Here is an 18,490-nt window from a genome sequence, read left to right as displayed (position 1 = left end):
TGTTTGTACCTCAAGTCAAGGACTTAGAACTTCCCATAGCTATCTTTCTGCTTCCACATGCCTCAACTGCCTTTCCTAGCCACAATGCTTGCTCCAATTTAAGCAGCCTGGTCTCTGTGGAGTTAAGTTTCTCTCTCTTTGTGTGTCCCTTTCCTGTTTTCTATCTTCTCACTTTCTCTTCCTCAATCTGAAATTCTCTCTCTACTTGCCTCATATCCTCACCTTTACTATTCCTCCACTCTGTAAACCTCCTCTTCATTCCCTTGCCACTCTTCTTAGGAACATAAGAATGGCTATACTGGGTCAGACCAATGGTCTATCTATAAGAACATATTGCTCTTACTATCATTCAGCCAGGTTCTTGCTATGGTGCCAATCACTGTAGTATCAGAGCAACTCCTAAAAGATGATCACTACAGTCTCAACAGGCCAATGCTGGACTATCTAATTTTCCTCCCTACTTCACATGAGGTAGCCAAGGCTATGTTTTTGTGGAGCCATCGTTATCCATTACCCAGCATCTGTAAAGAGTCAAGGAAGACCCATAAGCTGCAGACCAATTTGAAAAATTAGAGGCAGTCTCCTCTGAAAAAAGGTAAAGTGATCACGGATGCTAGGTCTTACAAGTATTTCATGATGCCCATCAACATCACATCTCTCTTGCCCAGGCTGAGCTTCAGCCAATCGCCTATCAGGCAGCCATTTATCTCAGCTAGGTGGGGAGATGATACTAACTGCATCAAAGATAAAGATGAACCCCTGGATATTATATGCACATTGCAGTTATTTGAGACAATGGTTTCTCACAGCTTCCCACACCCCCAATAAATTCACATGGATGTTAACAAAAATGGGAGAAGAACATGATGCCGTGTAGGACTCCACAGATGAATGTTCTGGAGGTAGAGGAGCAGTCACTAATCACCGCTTTGCATATCCTGGAAAATAAAAATAAAAAAATGGAGCCATGTCAGCGCTTTCCCATCAACCCCTGCAATATCTTTGGGTGAGACAGCAGTATACCATACAAATACATATCCAGAACAAAAGTGAATTTCCTCCTCCTATCTTTTTTAGACCCCCCCCCCCCCAAAAAAAAAAAAAATCTACTTCCCCTCACCCCCTCACTTTAGTGGACACAAGTCAGAACTACAACAAGCTGTGAGGGAGGACATGTTTATAGTAGTGGCCAGTGTGCATTTCTTGGTTTGGTGAGAATGTAGGAAGTGTCATAAGGATTCAGATCTGTAATCTATCTAGTCCGGTATCTTGTCTCTGACCATGATCAGCCCCAGATGTTTCAGATACATGTGGAATAACCTGCCACCAGATTAGCATCTAGTCTTCTTAACTGCTAATAGTTAAGAGGCTGGCTTAAGCCTGGAAGCATGAGACTGCATATCACTAATTTAAGTATTTTATTGTAATTTTGGATATTAGTTATTCAAATAGCAAGTTTTAGAGGGCATTTTTGTTAAGTTCTTGGCTTCAATTATATTCTGTGGCAATGAATTCTACAGTTTAATTATGCATTTTGTAAAAAAGTATTTCCTTTTATCAATTTTGAATGAGCCACCTTTCAGTTTCATTAGATGTCCTCTTACTATTTTATTAGGAAACAGGAAGAACACAAGTTCCCAATCCATCTTCCCAATGCCACTCATTTTTGTATACATTTGTCTCCTCTCCAAAACAAAACGCCAATATTTTCAATTTTTCTTCATAAGAGCTTTTTCATGTCCCTAATTATTCTAATCACTCATCTTTTAACTCCCTCTAATTCTTTTGAGATGGGGTGGAATAGTGTTCAACACTATTCCAGATGAGGGCAAAGCACTGATTTACACAGTATTACATTATTTTCTATATTCTATAAATCATGTTTTCCCTTATGCCATCTAACATTTTGTTTGCTTTTTAAAAACTTTTCCCTCCAATGCACATGACTTTGCATTTACAACACTGAATTTCATCTGCAGTGGTGTTTGCTCATTCATCTATCTTGTTGAACTCCCTCTCTGGACTTAACTAACCTGAGTGACTCATCTGAAAATTTTTCTACCTGACTGCTCATCCCCTTTTCCAAAATATTAATAAATATTGTAAACAGACCTAGTTAACCTTCTGCAATGAAGAAAATTGACCATGTAGTCTTATGGTTTCCTATCTTAACCACTTTCTGATCTACATCACCACTTTGGCACCCCACCCTATGGCTATATCATTTCTTTAGTAGCCTTTTACAAATGGCTTGTCAAAGGTCTTTTGAAATTCAAAGTAAGTTGTGTCAAGCAGTTTTCTTTTACTCTCATGCTCAAAAAATTCTAACAGATTAGCAAGATAAGATTTTTCTTTGCATAAAGGATTAGGCCCTATCAATCTTTCAGGTGTTTTATTATTCTGTTTTTAATTATAATTTCATCCAATTTACCAAGTACAGATATAAGGAAATTACAGACCAGGAAGCCTTACATCATCCTTTTTTAAAATATAGGCATAACATTTGCTATCTTCCAATTCTCTGGTATAGTATCTGTTTTTAATGAGAAACTGCACATTTTACTAGCATCTCGGCCACTTCATTCTTAAACTCCTGCATAACACTTGGATGGATACCATCAAGGCTTGGTGACATTGCTTTCTAAAATTGTTTGTTCCTGCACAGCCGCTTTTAATATATCAGTCTGATAATACATTACTTAATTACCAGAAAAAAGTAGGTTTGGGGTAGGTATCTTCCTAACATCTTCAGTGGTGAAGCCTGATGCAAAGAAGCTGTTTAACTTTTCAGCAATATCTTCATCTTAATTACTCCCTTTAAATCCAACATACCCCTCCCTTGGTAATCCAACATACTCACCAATTCTTTCTAGGCTTCCTGCTTCTAATATACATAAAGAATTTTTTGTTTTCACACCTTTAGCTATTTCCTCTTAAAAAAACATCATAGGCCTGCTAGTTTCCACTTTTACATATTGCATGTTGTAATTTGTGCTCCCATTTATTGGCTTCACAAAAGTTAGATTTCCAAATTTTGGAGGATTTCTGCTTGACTCAAATAACCTCCCAATTTTTGCCATTTATCCATGTTGGTTTACTTCTTCCCTTCCTGGTTCCCTTTTTGCTCAGAAGTATGAATGCTTCCTGAAACTATTATTGTTTTCTTAACTAGGATACATGTCACAACTACGGATTTTGCTTCCTTTACTTTTTACTGTAGCCCGTTTAAGGTACTCTTCCTCTTGAGAACACCCTTTCTAAGGGGAGGTCTACATTAGAAGTGCTACATCAGGGCAGCTGCACCAATGCCTCTGTAGCATGTCTGGTAAAGAAGCTGTTTGCTGGTGGGAGAGTGGTCTCCCATAGGCATAATTATTCTACCTCTGCGAGAATGTCAATGGGACACCATCTACCATCGACATAGCGCAAGTGTGGACAGTGCTTACGTTGCTGTAACTTGCGTCGCTCCAGGGGGTGTCTCTTTTACACCCATGAATGACAAATTAGATCAGCTTAAGCAGTAACGTAGACCTGTACTAAAAGTTCAGGATTACAGTGCCAGTTTTTGGTGCCTTACCTTCCCCCTAGGAGGCTGAACCTAATTATATCATACTCATGCTAGTCAGCAGTTCAACTACAGTTACTTAACACTAAGGGCTTGTCTACCTTTGAACATTATTTTGGAATATATTTTCCCACTTTAACTAATCAGGAATAACTATTCCAAGAGCAGCACATCAACACTGCTTTGCTATGCCAGCTAAAGCTACTTCCCTTTTGAATCTTTGCATCCACACAGCACTGCACTTTTTCAATATAAGCACCCAACATTCTGGGCAGACATCCCACCGTGCAACATTTGGCTGCTAGGCTCTGTGTATTCTGGATTTGATTTTTCTTGTGGTGCACTGTGGGATACTTACCTGAAGCCATTGGAATTCTGGGACTTGAATCAAATTAACAAATTTCTAGGATTCCTTTCCTGTCATCCCCTCATTCATCTGGCTTTTCATAGCCAGTGCCATTTTCAAACCACGGCCAAACAGCACCGAGGGAACACTGCTGAGTGCCACGATCCTGATGGCCATTAATACAAACAGGTTGAGGCACATGTATTGGTGGTCATGTTGCTGGATGGCTTTGGATGAATTGGGAAATGGCCATGGTGGTGTTGTGGTGATACTGGCAGAGAAGGCAGAGCCTGAAATCAACTAATTGTTACATGTGGCTAAAATAGGGAACGAATAAGTTAAAAATTACTTAGACAAGTTAGATGTCTTCAAGTCACCAGGGCCTGATGAAACACATCCTAGAATACTCAAGGAGTTGACTAAGGAGATATCTGAGCCATTAGCGATTATCTTTGAAAAGTCATGGAAGACAGGAGAGATTCCAGAGGACTGAAGAAGGGCAAATATAGTGCCCATCCATTAAAAGGGGAATAAAGACAACCCAGAGAATTACATACCAGTCATCTTAAGATCAGTACCTGGAAAGATAATGGAGCAAATAATTTAGCAATCAATTTGCAAACACCTAGAAGATAATAAAGTGATAAGTAACAGTCAGCATGGACTTGTCAAGAATAAATCATGTCAAACCAACCTCATAGTTTTCTTTGATAGGGTAACAAGCCTTCTGGATTGGGGAGGAAAGGTAGATGTGGTATATCTTGACTTTAGTAAGGCTTTTGATACGGTCTTGCACGACCTTCTCATAATCAAATTATGGAAACAAAGTAGAAAGAGCCACTATAAGGTGGGTGCATAACTGGTTGGAAAACCATTTCCAGAGAGTAGTTATCAGTGGTTCACAGTCAAGCTGGAAAGGCATATTGAGTGGGGTTCCGCAGATATCAGTTCTGGGGCCGGTTCTGTTCAATATCTTCATCAGTAAGTTAGATAATGGCATAGAGAGCACACTTATAAAGTTTGTGGATGATACAGGGCTGGGAAGGGTTGCAAGGACCTTGGAGGATAGGATTAAAATTCAAAATATTCTGGACAAACTGGAGAAATGGTCTAACGTAAATAGGATGAAATTCAATAAGGACAAATGCAAAGTATTCCGCTTAGGAAGGAACAATCAGGTGCACACATACAAAATGGGAAATGACTGTCTAGGAAAGAGTTCTGCAGGATCTGGGGGAGAGTCACAATAGATCACAAGCTAAATCTGAGCCAACAGTGTAACACCGTTGCCAAAAAAAAAAACAAATTCTGGGACGTATGTATTACCAGGAGTGTTGTAAGCAAGATATGAGAAGTAATTCTTCCTCTCTACTCCACTCTTATTAGGCCTCAACTGGAGTATTGTGTCCAGTTCTGGGTGTCACATTTCAAGAAAGATGTGGACAGAATGGAGAAAATCCCGAGAAGGACAACAAAAATGACCTATGAGGGAAGTTTGAAAAAATTGGGTTTATTTAATCTGAAGAAGAGAAGACTGAGTGGGAACATGATAACAGTTTTCAAGTACATAGAAGGTTGTTAAAAGAAGGAGGGAGAAAAATTGTTCTCGGTAACCTCTGAGGATAGGACAAGAAGCCATGGGCTTAAATTGCAGCAAAGACAGTTGATGGTGGACGTTAGGAAAAAATTTCTGTCAGGGTAGTTAAGCACTGGAACAAATTGCCTAAGGAAGTTGTGGAATGTCTGAAATCGGAAACGTTTAAGAGCAGGTTAGACAAACATCTGTCAGGGATGGTCTAGATAATAGTTTGTCCTGCCATAAATGCAAGGGACTGGGTTAGATGACTTCTCAAAAAGTCCTTTTTATTCGTACGATTCTATGCACTTTTTTCTGGCTGGTGGGGCAGGACAGTTATGCAGAGATGAGATGACAAAAAATGGCAGCAGAACTTCAGATGACATTGGACACTTTCCTAGAAGTCTGTGCAGAGCTCACCCCAGAGCTGCAGCTATGAAACATCTGAGGAGAATGATTAAGAAAGATATACCCAGATAATCCTGGCAAGTGACCCGAACCCATACAATGCAGAGGAAGGTGAAAAAAATCAAGTTCACTGCCAATCTGAGCTGGGGGAAAATTCCTTCCTGACCTCACATAGAGCAATCAATTAGACCCTGAGCATGTGAGCAAGAATCATCAATCCAAGCACCTGAGAGAATGTTCAGTGCCACCTCTGATAAGATAGGCCCTCCACTCCCCTGATCATCCTAGTAATTCTTCTCCGCACGTATTCCAGTTTAAACCCATCTGCCTTGAACATGGGTGACCAGAATTGTACACAGTATTCCAAGTGAGGTTTTTCCAGTGCCTTGCACAATGGCATTAATACTTCTCTCTCTCTCTACTGGAAACGACCCACCAAGGGATCGCATTTGCCTTTTTCACAGCTGCATCACATTGGTGGCTCAGTCATCCTGTGACAGACCTGGGTGTGAATCAGTCTCCTCCTCTATCACTTCCAACTGGTAAGTCCCCAGTTTGTAGCAAAAATCCTTACCATTAAACGCTAACTGCATGGCCTTGCACTTTGTACTACTAAACTGGCAATGAAATTCCTCAACAGTTCTTTCTCCTCAGTATCACAGTGAAGGAAACCTTGCCTCCACTCTTCAGTGACCTCCTGGCCTCATCCCAGGAGAGGTAGAAGATGACTAAACATGTCCTCTCTCTTCCCCCAAAGATTTGCCATGTGTTCAGACTCCAATAATACTCTTGATTGTGAGAGCTGCAGTGTGTGAGGTACTGGAGGGCAAAGAAACAGCCCAAGTAGTTAGTGTCCCAATTCTAATTTCCATGCCAAAACTGATAAACTATTGCTTTTTCATCAAACTGGAATTTTATTCCTATGGACTCAACCTAGTCTGGGAGGTGTCTGGAGATGGTAAAACATATTCCATTTTGCCAACCCCTTGTATAGGACTCCTGTACCAATGCTGGCATGGTGGTGGGCTGAAGGGGAACAAGTTAATAACTGCATGTGCACCTCTACAGGCTGTTCTTAAGTTGGAGGATGTTACCCGAAAAAGCATCCCCAAAAGGCAATGGGCAAACTGGGAAGATATGCCACAGTTATTTGCCAGAACGATGCCCCCACATCTGGTATAGGAATGGAAGAAGACCACCTCCAATATTAGCAACCCCAAGAAAGCTACATTGCTTTGCAATGCAAGTGCCAATCTAGAGCACCATCTTTTCCTTAAGCTCTCTTTTAATATACCTGCAGACCAGAACTAAGTGCCCTGCAAAATAAGTACTTTTGCAGTAATTATTCTCTACCCCAGGGATTAACCACAGTGATGGTATGGTTAAAAATAGCCACGAATGCCTTACAATCTCTATGCATTTTGAAATGTCTCTAGAGAAATTTAGGAGATTTACCTCTGACTACAACACAGGGCATTGGTCAAACTGTGAGCCAAAGTACTTTTCCTATTGCTTTTTCTCTTTCTGTACCTGTTGCTACAGTAAACATGTCTGCCATGCAATGTTTTGGGTTTTTTTTTTAATCCTGTGGTGCTGCCATCTTGATCAAAGGGAGGGAGCAATAAGCAGTTCAGGAAGAGGGGGCGGGCACATTTGGCTGATGGCTGTGGGATTTGATATTTCAGAAAAATAATGCTTTGGAGCTTAACTTCTCTGGCATGGATGCCATTTTGAGTATGCGAGGTGGGTGGGAGGATAAAAGCCAAGCAAGTGGAAAAAATACCAGCTCACATCCACCCAACATGGTGGTACCCTGATGATACCCATAATAAAGTTGTTTAACACCTCCTATACAGGTATATTATAATATAGGACAACTCTTACTGGAAGAGGTCCCCACCCCCCAAGTAGTCAGGCTGGCTCTCTGTCTGCATTTTTGAGGTCTCCTGCCCTCTTTGCCTCAAGGATTTGCAAGTTGACGGGATCTTGACTGGCTGTGGCACTCTCTTCCCACTTGTGGCCCTGTTTGGATGTCTCTGATTCTGCCCAGAACATGCTGGGGTTCAGTGATGGCCTCCCTTACAAGTATGCCGTCTGGCTCTTCATAGTAAGTATGAGTTTGGTGATCCCTGCCAGAGGTCTTATTACTGTACCCAGTACTTTTATAACTCTTCCAGAACTCCATTCCTTTGTTGTGGAACTGCACTATGTCCTGAACTGCCCCCTCTCCTTCATTCGGTCTGATAGCCTCTGGTGTATCTTGCCGACTGCTGTTCAGAATGGACTAGATCTGCTCCTCTTCTCAGAGGCTAAGGACATCCAGGACCTCTAAATGGCCTGCATGGGACATGGATGCTTATGTCAGAATTGACTCCAGGTGTATGAACTCACCAGGACCTAGCACCGCTAAGGGGCACACCTAGCTGCAGGTCAACATTTAAACAGAGAGGTGACATCTAGTCAAGATGACCCCGGACTCAAGAGCACTAGAGGTCTCTCAGTGAAACAGACAGGCCCACCAAGTTGTGCAGCAGTGCAGTGTGGGATTACCAGAAGCAGAACAGTTAATTCAAATGGTAATGCATCCACATCATCCTTATTGAGGGATAACTCTTCCTGAACTAGAGTTAATTTGCTTCCAAAGTGGATAAATGAAAACGTTAAGCCCTTCATGTTCAATTTACAGATTGTTTTGCCGAAAAATTCACAGGTTTTATGAAAGCTATTATCTCATCTTTACCAATTTTCACCTGAATTTTGAACCACTCAAGTATACATTAATTTGAAAATATTTTTTATGTTATTTGTTGAATTTTCTTAAACATCTACTTAACATAAGCATAAATATAATGTTGTCAGAAGATACACATACACGCATGTCGTCCACATGTGTATGCAGTTAATATACATATATAATATATAATAACTAAACCACAGCATTAAACTGCTTTATTAAACTGTCAATACCATGACTTTGCTTTATTTGTTTCTTTTTTCCCCTGTTCCTCCATCCCGATATTAACCCCAATATTCTCCCAGAAAACTACAAAGTTAAGCAAAAATTAGTCCAAAAACTGTTTGAAATTTTTGTAATCAACACTGATAAATTCCCAAGGAATTTTAAACAAAATAAAAACCAGAAATAAAGGGCCTCATGAATGCAGAACAAAATCCCAGATAATTTGAAAGATTATATGGACACAAGCAAGTTTATCCAGGAAAAAAAAAAAACCTCACATTAATTCAAAGTAACATTCCAGTGTAGCCAAGCCCTTTGTTAGGCATAGCTTCTCCTTTTGTATGCTGTAGGATTTGCTATTTGCAATATTCAGTTGAAAATGGTTTCCTTGAATTTTCTTCTGTTGTGCCCTTTGACCAATTTATATATGGACAGGTGAAGTCTTACATCATCAAAAAACAGACTGCTTCCCCCTCCATCCACTAAGCCAGTAACCCTAAGGAAATTAGGTTGGTTTGTCATGATTTGTTTCTGATAAATCCATGGTGGCTATTCTTTACAACCTTGTTATCTTCTAGGTGCCAGCAACCTGAATACATTAACTTATCTAAATATTCTTTTGCCTGCTCTTTCTCTATTTTGGCTTGCATTCCTTCCCCGTTGTTAATATTAATTGGGCTGAGTATCTGGTCACAATCTTTATGGTAAAGGTTGAAGCAAATTAGGCATTAAACACCTCAGCCCCCTCGGTGTCCTAAGTTATTAGCTCTCCTTTCCTGCCAAGTAGAGGACCTACACTTTCCTTTGTTTTTCTCTTGCTCCTAATGTATTTAAAGAACTTCTTTTATGTCCCCTGCTGGTGTAACTCATTTTGTGCCTTCTCCTTTCTGTTTTGTCCCTATATACGTGTGCTACTCTTTTGTACTCTTCTTAGCAATTTGTCCATGGTTTCCATTTCTTGTAGGATTCTTTTTTGATTTTCAGGACATTAAAGAGCTCTTGATGGGGCCATATTTGCCTCTTACTATACTTCCTATCTTCCCTTTGCATTGAGATAGTTTGAAGTTGTGCCTTTAATATAGCCCCCTTAAGAAATTGCCAGCTCTCCTGAACTCCTTTATCCCTTAGATTTTCTTCCCATGGGACCTTACCTACCAGTTCTCTAGCTTTTAGTCTGCATTTTGATAATATTTCTGCCTGTAGGTGGTGGTGGTCTAGTCAAATTAAGCTTGTACTTCTTATGTCACACCACTTCTAGAACACAGACCCAGTTCAGAATGGAATCAGACACATGCAATGATCTAGAGATCATATGTTCAAAACCAACAGTGGCTGGAGGACTGAGACAATGTAGCAGAGGTGTTTTTTTCTGAGGATTTGTGCAGTTTCCCAGAACAACAAAACTTATGTCATCTGCCTTAACCATCTGCTCAGATCTTAACCCATCCCAAGAGGGCTAGCATTACAAAACATCCTACAAGCTTCTAGAAACAGATGTTAACAGTAATTCTCTTGTCCAACATTAGAAGCACTACCAATGAGATGTCAGATCTTGTCCACTGTCATGAAGGGATGTGGTCAATCAGGAATTGGGACTTCTATAGCACTACTATAAACACTGTGCTTTAAATACAGTACATAAAAACAGCCATAGTGGGTGAGATCAATTGCCCAGTATCCTGTCTTCCAACAGTAGCCAGTGCCAGCTGCTTCAGAGGGAATGAACAGAACAGGTAATCATCAAGTGATCCATCTCCTGTCGCCTATCCCCAGCTTCTGGCAAACAGAGGCTAGGGACAGTTCAGAGTATGGTTTTGCATCCCTGCCCATCCTAGCTAATAGCCATCCATGGACCTATCCTCCATGAACTTATCTAGTTTTTTTTTAAAACCCTGTTATAGTCTTGGCTTTCCCAACATCCTCTGGCAAAAGAGTTTCACCGGTTGACTGTGCATTGTATAAAGAGATGTTTCCTTTTATTCATTTTAAACCTGCTGTCTATTAATTTCATTTGGTGACCCGTAGTTCTTGTGTTATGAGGAGTAAACAACACTTCCTTATTTACTTTCTCCACACCAGCCTTAATTTTATAGACCTCTATCATATTTCCCCCCTTAGTCGTCTCTTTTCCAAGCTGAAAAGTCACAGTCTTATTAATCTCACCTCATATGGAAGCAGTTTCATATCCCTAATAATTTTTGTTGCCCTTTTCTGTACCTTTTCCAACTCCAATAGATCTATTTTAAGATTGGGCAACCAGATCTGCACGCAGTATTCAAGATGTGGGTGTACCATGGATTTATAAAGAGGCAATATGATATTTTCTGTCTTATTGTCTATCCCTTTCCTAATGATTCCCAACATTATTAGCTTTAACTGCCGCTGCACACTGAGTGGATGTTTTCAGAGAACTATCCCCAATGACTCCAAGGTCTCTTTCTTGAGTGGTAACAGCCAATTTAGACTCCATTTATATACATATAATTGGGATCATGTTTTCCTATGTGCATTACTTTGCATTTATCAACATTGAATTTCATCTGTCATTTTGTTTCCCAGTGACCCAGTTTTGTGAGATCCCTTTGTAACTCTTCGCAGTCTGCTTTGGACTTAACTATCTTGAATGCTTTTGTACCATCTGCAACTTTTGCCACCTCATCGTTTATCCCTTTTTCCAGATCATTTATGAGTATGTTGTAAAGTACAGGTCTCAGTACAGACCCTTGCAGGACAGCACTGTTGACCTCTTTTCATTCTGAAAGCTGACCATTTATTCCTACCCTTTGTTTCCTATCTTTTAACCAGCAACTGATCCAGGAGAGAACCTTCCTTCTTATCCCATGACAGTTTACTTTGCTTAAGAGCCTTTGGTGAGTAGTGAATAGTCAGGTTATCGGCCACAACGGATGACACTCGTCTGGTACTGCTTTTAATATTGCGTACAATTGCTATTATAATAATATTTAGTATTAATATAGTAAAAGGGACCAGAATAGTAATCTAGACCATTATAGTAATCTAGTCTGACCTCCCATATCAGACAGGCCTCAGAATTTCACCCAGTAGATTTCTGCAACAGGCCCAATAACCATGATAGAGTTTGGTTATATATTGTAGAAAGATATGCAATCTTGATTTAAAGTCTTCAAGCGATGGAGAATCCATCCCTTGGTAAGATGTTCCAGTGGTTAAATTACCCTCATTGTTAAAAACAGATCAATCCAAATTGGGAATAAAGTGCCTAACTTCAGCTTTCAGCCAATAGATCTCGTTTTCAATGTCTTGCTACATTAATAAGCCTTCTAGCTTCTGATGAGATCTCCCCCTGCAGGTACTTACAAGGCAGTGGTGCAGTCTCCTCTTACTTTTAGTTTTATCAGGGAGAAGATTCAGCTAGAATCCATTCCACAAGCTTCTAATCCACCAATGTCTTAAAATGGTTAGAATTGCAAACTTCCCACTACCACAAAAATTTGACTCTAGGATACAGAAGAAAAAAAACCAAGAAAGTTTTATCCCTTTGCACCTACTGTAGATGCTTCCAGGAAGAATCCATGCTAAAGGGAAGCTAGAAGGGTTAGAGAGTACAGAAAGCTACAAAGCAGCTTACTTGTTGCTTTGAAGCATGGCAACTCCTCAGAATAAGTAGTTTTTAAAGTCAAGACAGCTTTATGGTTCCATATATAATACAAGATATACCCTCGTGGAGACAAAGGAAAATTAAAGCAGGGGCCCTGAACATATTACTAGAGATTGATTATCTGTCACATCTTTAGGTATTTCGAGATGTACCTCTACCTTAAATTCTCTAATGCAAAAACTGCAGAGGGAGAGAAAGGTCTGTGGAAGAAAAAACATGCAACTATGTTGCACCTGCAGCTAATACACAATAGCAAATGTTACATTTTTATTTTACATCACTCTGGAATCTGAACCAATATTTTATTTATAACAATTATCCAAATCAAAGCATCTAATATAACAGATACATGCCAATAATCACCCATGTCAGAACAGGGATTTCAAGGCTTTACTAGCCAATTAATACAAACAGAAGAGACAAAGAAAGTGAGATGAACAAGAGTTCAGAAAAGTGACAAGAATGCAAATATACAGGGAGTAGAATAAAAACAGACCCTGGAACATCCACCTCAAAGACCTCTCTCTTTTATAGCACCTTAAAGGAATGGAAGAACTTCTTGGCGGCCATCCTACACACCTGAATACATGGAGAGCAAGGCAGGAAATAAGGACTAGAGAAAAACGTAATCACAAGAAGCAGCAACACAAAACAATTTCTACTGACTGAGTCATGGTCTTTACAGTTTTCTTAAAGCACTAATAAGGTCCAATTTTAAGGGCAAAACACTACAAACATGTACCTATCATATTTATCTTCCAAAGATCCTTCATGAAGATTACCAACCTCATATATCAGTTACTTCTCACTAGTTCATTGATAGAACATCCAAAGTACTCATTCCTACTCCTAGTTTCAATCAAGTATAAATCAAATATAGTATGGCTAAGGAAGCCAAAATTAATAAACTGATAATTTACACTCATTCATACACCAGGGAACCTGGCAAACCAGCAAACCTTTTGCATAGTCATGTGTAAAATTAGATCTCTGTTGTGCAAGGTAACACTCTACTAATGTTTTTATTCATGGGGGATACAGTGCTTAATTAATGTTTATACTGACTCTCAAGCTATTTGCAAACAATAGAGGTGATCTGATATTTCTCTGACTAAATGTACTAGATATCAGTGTTCTGGGTTCTTACTCCCTTCCAGTCGCATGCATTTTTTACATTAAAAACATACTACTGGCTCCCTGTTGCAAGGGGAACTCTTAGTAAGAGACTGCATGATGTGGTTGATACTGCAAGTACTGTTCTAGTGTGACATGTCATTTCAACGTGCACAATTTTGCCACTGGAAGCAAAAACAGTTTGATTAAAAAGGTGAGATTCTTATGGTACACTGTAGGATGATCCCTCATTGGTATCTTAGTTGTGAGTCCATGCACCCACATCTACTAACTACAGTTGATATTAAGTTTAATTAAATATCTTGCCTTTATACAGGTTTTATTTATTAACCAATATAGGGTTTCTTTTTATCTAATCTCAGTGGAAACAAACAACAGTTTACACATACAGCAGCATTTATACAAGCAACTATTACAAGCAGCTATCAACAATATGGTAATTCTGCTATATACGCCAATCTCCCCTTATGAAACCAAGCTTTAAAGGTTATCGTTCTAATCAGAAGGCCAGCTGCCTTAGATATAGCATTACAAACAAGGGAAAAGCCTTCTTACAAAGGAAAAATTATTTGTCTTAGTAATAATTCAACAGAACACCAGGGGTCTCGTTATTTTGTTCAAATAGCGTCAACTTTCAAATGAGCCACTAACAGCACAAGTTTAAAGGATTGTTTTATTACATATTCTCTCAGAGAATCAGACTATTTCCATGGTCACCACTTCACCTCATCATCCCATCTAAAAATAAAATACAATTGAGACAATCATGGAACTGACTTGGCACATTCAAAACGTTAGCATTCAATCACGCTGTTTGTCATTATCTCCCATCCTTCATTTGTATACTGTACTATAGGAGTCAGCTCTTTGGGGAAGACCTTATCTTAGTACTTGCCTGCAAAGCACTTAGCACACTGTTGGTGCTATGTAAACTACCATAATATCTAACCAAATCAGACTACAAAAAGAAAGCTATTAATACTTAGGGATAGAAGTGATCAATATATTTCTTGATATACTCATATATAAAGAGGCAATACGGTACCGTACAAATGCTGACTGAGCAATAGTAACTTTTTAAAACAGTAACATATCAGAATCAATATTATTTAATAGTCAACTAGGCAACTACCACATCTCTCCTCTGCACCCCATAAGCATCCATTTTTGATAATGGGAACAGAAAGGCAGAAAATAGAAATTATACCTAATTTCCTTAGAACAAAAATACCTAAAACTTGTCTATTCTCGCTCATTAGCAAACAGGATTTTCTTGGTTGCAATAGATTAATAGAACCTCAGAACGTAGAACAGTTCATACTTGAGCTTACATATTATAGTTCTACCTGAACTTTTGAATAAAGATGTGTGTGTAATATAATGAAAAATAAACAGCTTAAACAAGTTTTACACATATGGTCCAAAAGGCTGTGTGTCTTAGGCCAAAAACCTATGACAAATTTCAGCCTGAAAGGAATCTGTGGAGAGATTTGTAATAAAGTGCTTACCAAACAGGAGCATCACTGCTAATACACCAATACAACACCCTCAAATTATTTTTAACGTTGCATCATGTAAAACATATCACACACACACACAAAGAATCCGCAAGCAAACATCAAACATTTCCCCCCCTCTCTGTTTTTCTCTCTGATTTTTTTCCTCTTTTCCCCTTCCCCCCCCCCCGGTGGGGGGATTAAGTAGGAAGTGTTAAAACCCAGATTACTTAATATCCTCATAGTAATTGCAACTGTCTGAACACTGATTTACTGTTGATTCTATATTTAAATAAGATGTGAATGTTATGCTTGAATTAGGACAGCAGCAATCTTAGAGTATGTCTACACTAGGAGTAAGGATGATTCCCAGTTCGTGTTAGACACATTCGTGCTAGTTCTCCTCAACCAGCACACTAAAAACACAAATCCATCTGAATAGCATGGGTATACTCAGCACTACTAGCCCATGCTGTCACTCACCGCTGCCTATGGTACCATGGCTACACTATTTTTTGCCCACTAGCAGTCCTTAAACTAGTGCAAGTATGTCTAACACAAGTGCAGAATCACCCCCTTAGCTCCGAATGTAGACATAGCCTTTAAGACACTATCAGGTAGGTTTAGCCCAAAAATAGGTTTTGTAAAAACTTCTTAAACACAACCCATATTTAAAATGTTTTTCATTAAAACAGTTTGTGTGGACTTAAACATTCGCCATGCACTATTTGAAACCTGAACACTGCAAAAATGTGCTAGTGCATAAAAACAGAAAGTGAAACTGATTATACAGACATTTAAATTAACCAGCTTAATTTTGCTATCCAAGCTGAATTGCATACGGTAAAAAAAAAAAAGAGGCAATATTAGGGGGAAAGTATTAACATTTTCCAGTTTTGACAGTCAGTTTAGTAACAGGCAACAACATTTGTTTTAAGCTTATGTTCATGTAAAGCTTTTTTTTTTTTTTAAAAGGCTCGAAAGTAATTTAATATAATAATGGACATTAAATTTAATCTTCACAAGTGTTAGAAAAATATACAGATGCATCTTTTGATAAGGTAACAAATAGTTCAACACAAGAAAGAGGACAATATTTCTCACAAACACAGCTCAATGGTTTGTTTTTTTCCTTTTGGCATATAACCACCACACAATTTTTGCCCCAATACTAAGAGATGGTCATCTAAGCTTTTGTTTTCCATCTCCACACGTTTCCTTTCCTGAAAGGCACAGCCACCGTTAACATGAGCGCACACAATTTTTAACCTTGTCTAAATAAATGTCCAAAAAATAAAAAATAAAAGTTAAGCTAGTGTTTTTAAAGGGTTCAAATTTCTTCCAATGTTGGAGCACACATTAAAAACATTTATTGGTTTGCTTACCAAGTGAGGCTGAAATCATGTAACAATAGCTCACTGTCAATCCAATATATAAACTCTCCTAGTATGACACAGCAAGAAACTTTCAAGTAATAAACTATAAGGAAAACTCTTGTGGTTATCACTGTCTACTAAGAAGTGTTTTACTCATGCAATTAAAGGCTACTGTAAGGTTAAATGTAAGTAAGTTATGCTGGGTTGTTTTTTTAAAGCTAACAGGATCTTAGATTAAAATTGAAAGAACTTTAAATTTGATTTTTAATTTTCACCACAATGCTATTAGTTCACTTTTTGTACTTCAGTCAGCTTGAATTAGTCAATCACACTTTTGTTTACATTTAGGGTCCTTCTCCAGCACCGCAATTCTTTACAAAGTAAGGTTTCCACTGAACATCATCAAGTTATTTGAAACATGTTGATGGCTCTTAATCATAAAAATACAAGACAGTGCCTTTTTTTAAAATATTTCTTTACATACAAAAAATCAGGCTGGAGTCTCATGGAGCTAAGAAAAATACTTTTATTTGAGAAAGTAATAGTGTCAACTGCAGACCCAGGCAATGGCCACTGTATTTAGAAGTGTCTCCTTTGCATGAAAAAGCGACACTGGACATCTTAAGGAGGTGGTAACTAAATGAACCCTGATTGGTTTTTTGTTTTGTTTGTGGATGCCTTAAACATACAAATACAAGGTTTGCAGGGCATGAGCAAAGAATTCCCTTCAGGAAAGGCTGTTGGACCAGCAGCAGCCCCTCGCTGGGATTCTAGCAGCAGGAAGTTTCTATGGGGTGGAGGGGGTGAGACATGCGCCTTGAGGTCTCCTCGGTCTCCCGATGTGGCAGGAGAGTACAAGCAACAACCATCACACCAATAATAGAGAGAGAGACCAAGAGCAACAGCAAGCACCTTTCCCTTCGGCATCCTGCGGCCTGGCTCCTTCCCCCGGCTCTTCTGCTGCCCTGCCCCTCCGGCCCCTCACACAGCGGGGACTGTGGAACCGAGGAGTCCGACATCCCCTTCCCGGCTGGGGGGGAAGGCCGGGGAGACCGGAGTGAGGGAGGAGCAGCCCGAAAGGAGACACGCCTCGGCCGGCCCAGGTGGGGAGCGGGACGCAGGCCTAGCCCCCACCTCAATGGGAGGAGGGGGAAGAAATGGACATTGCACACAGTGGGGGGGGCTGCAATATCAGCCGGGGGGGGCGGATCTGGTCTCCCCTCCCCCTCACACAGAGCCCGGCAGGGAGGGGGCAGCACGCGGGCTCGTCCCCTGTTCTGGTGTGTAGGGGGGAAGGGACCGCGACCCACCGAGGGGGAGGGGCAAGCCCCACGGGAGAAGGGGCTCCCCACCCCCCACAGGGGGAAAGGGGCAGGCGCCGGAGGAGGAAGCTCTTTCCCCCCCATACCCCTCCAATGGGGCTGGGAGAAGAGACCTCCCCCCCCGGCAGCTGCTGCTCCCCCTGGATCCAGGGGGGGCGGAGGGGGAGGACACAGCTGAACCCCCCCCCCCCCCCGCCCCAGCTTCCTCCAGGGAGGCCAGGCTCCACCTTCCCCTCGGCGCGCTCCTCCCCCGGGGCCGCGGGGGAGGGCAGGGGAGGGGAATAGCCCCCGCACCCGGCCCGGCTGTGAGGGGAGGGGGCGTCCGGGCCGCTTACCCTGCTCGCCGGGCTCCTGCGGCGGCTGCAGGACGCGCTCCAGCTCGGGGAAGGGCAGCTCGGGCAGGTCCAGCAGCGCCCCGTAGCGCTCCAGGAAGGAGCAGACGACGGCGAAGTTCGGCCACGAACCGGGGCAGCACGGGCCCGACGCGGGAGGGGGAGGCGGAGATGGAGCCGTAGGAACCGCCGCCGCCGCCGCCATCTTGGACCTCAGGATGGAGAAGGAGGCTGGAGAGACGGGGAGGGGAGAGAGGGGGGCGCTGGCGAGCCGCGCTCGGAGGACGCGGCTCCGCGGCACCACTATCCCACAATGCAACAGCAGGGCGCCGGCCA

General features: G+C 41.0%; 1 protein-coding gene across 5 annotated transcripts in view; it reads right to left on the bottom strand.

Moving 5' to 3' along the window:
* RSF1 (remodeling and spacing factor 1) overlaps positions 1-18,485 on the bottom strand; it is a 122,985-nt gene extending 104,500 nt beyond the window's left edge. For all 5 annotated transcript variants that reach the window (XM_067533291.1, XM_067533288.1, XM_067533289.1 and 2 more), the window contains exon 1: positions 18,158-18,485. In XM_067533291.1, coding sequence (XP_067389392.1) covers positions 18,158-18,359 — 202 coding nt within the window. In that variant the 5' untranslated portion in view covers positions 18,360-18,485. The remainder of the gene's footprint in view (positions 1-18,157) is intronic.
* Positions 18,486-18,490: the final 5 nt, after the last annotated feature.

The sequence above is a fragment of the Emydura macquarii genome, unplaced genomic scaffold (genome assembly GCF_026122565.2).
Source record: "Emydura macquarii macquarii isolate MOO-44397 ecotype Brisbane River unplaced genomic scaffold, CSIRO-AGI_Emac_v2 contig_3328, whole genome shotgun sequence".
In the NCBI taxonomy this organism is placed as follows: Eukaryota; Metazoa; Chordata; order Testudines; family Chelidae; genus Emydura; species Emydura macquarii.
Note: the sequence above shows the minus strand (reverse complement) of the source record. Positions and strands in the feature narration are given on the sequence as shown.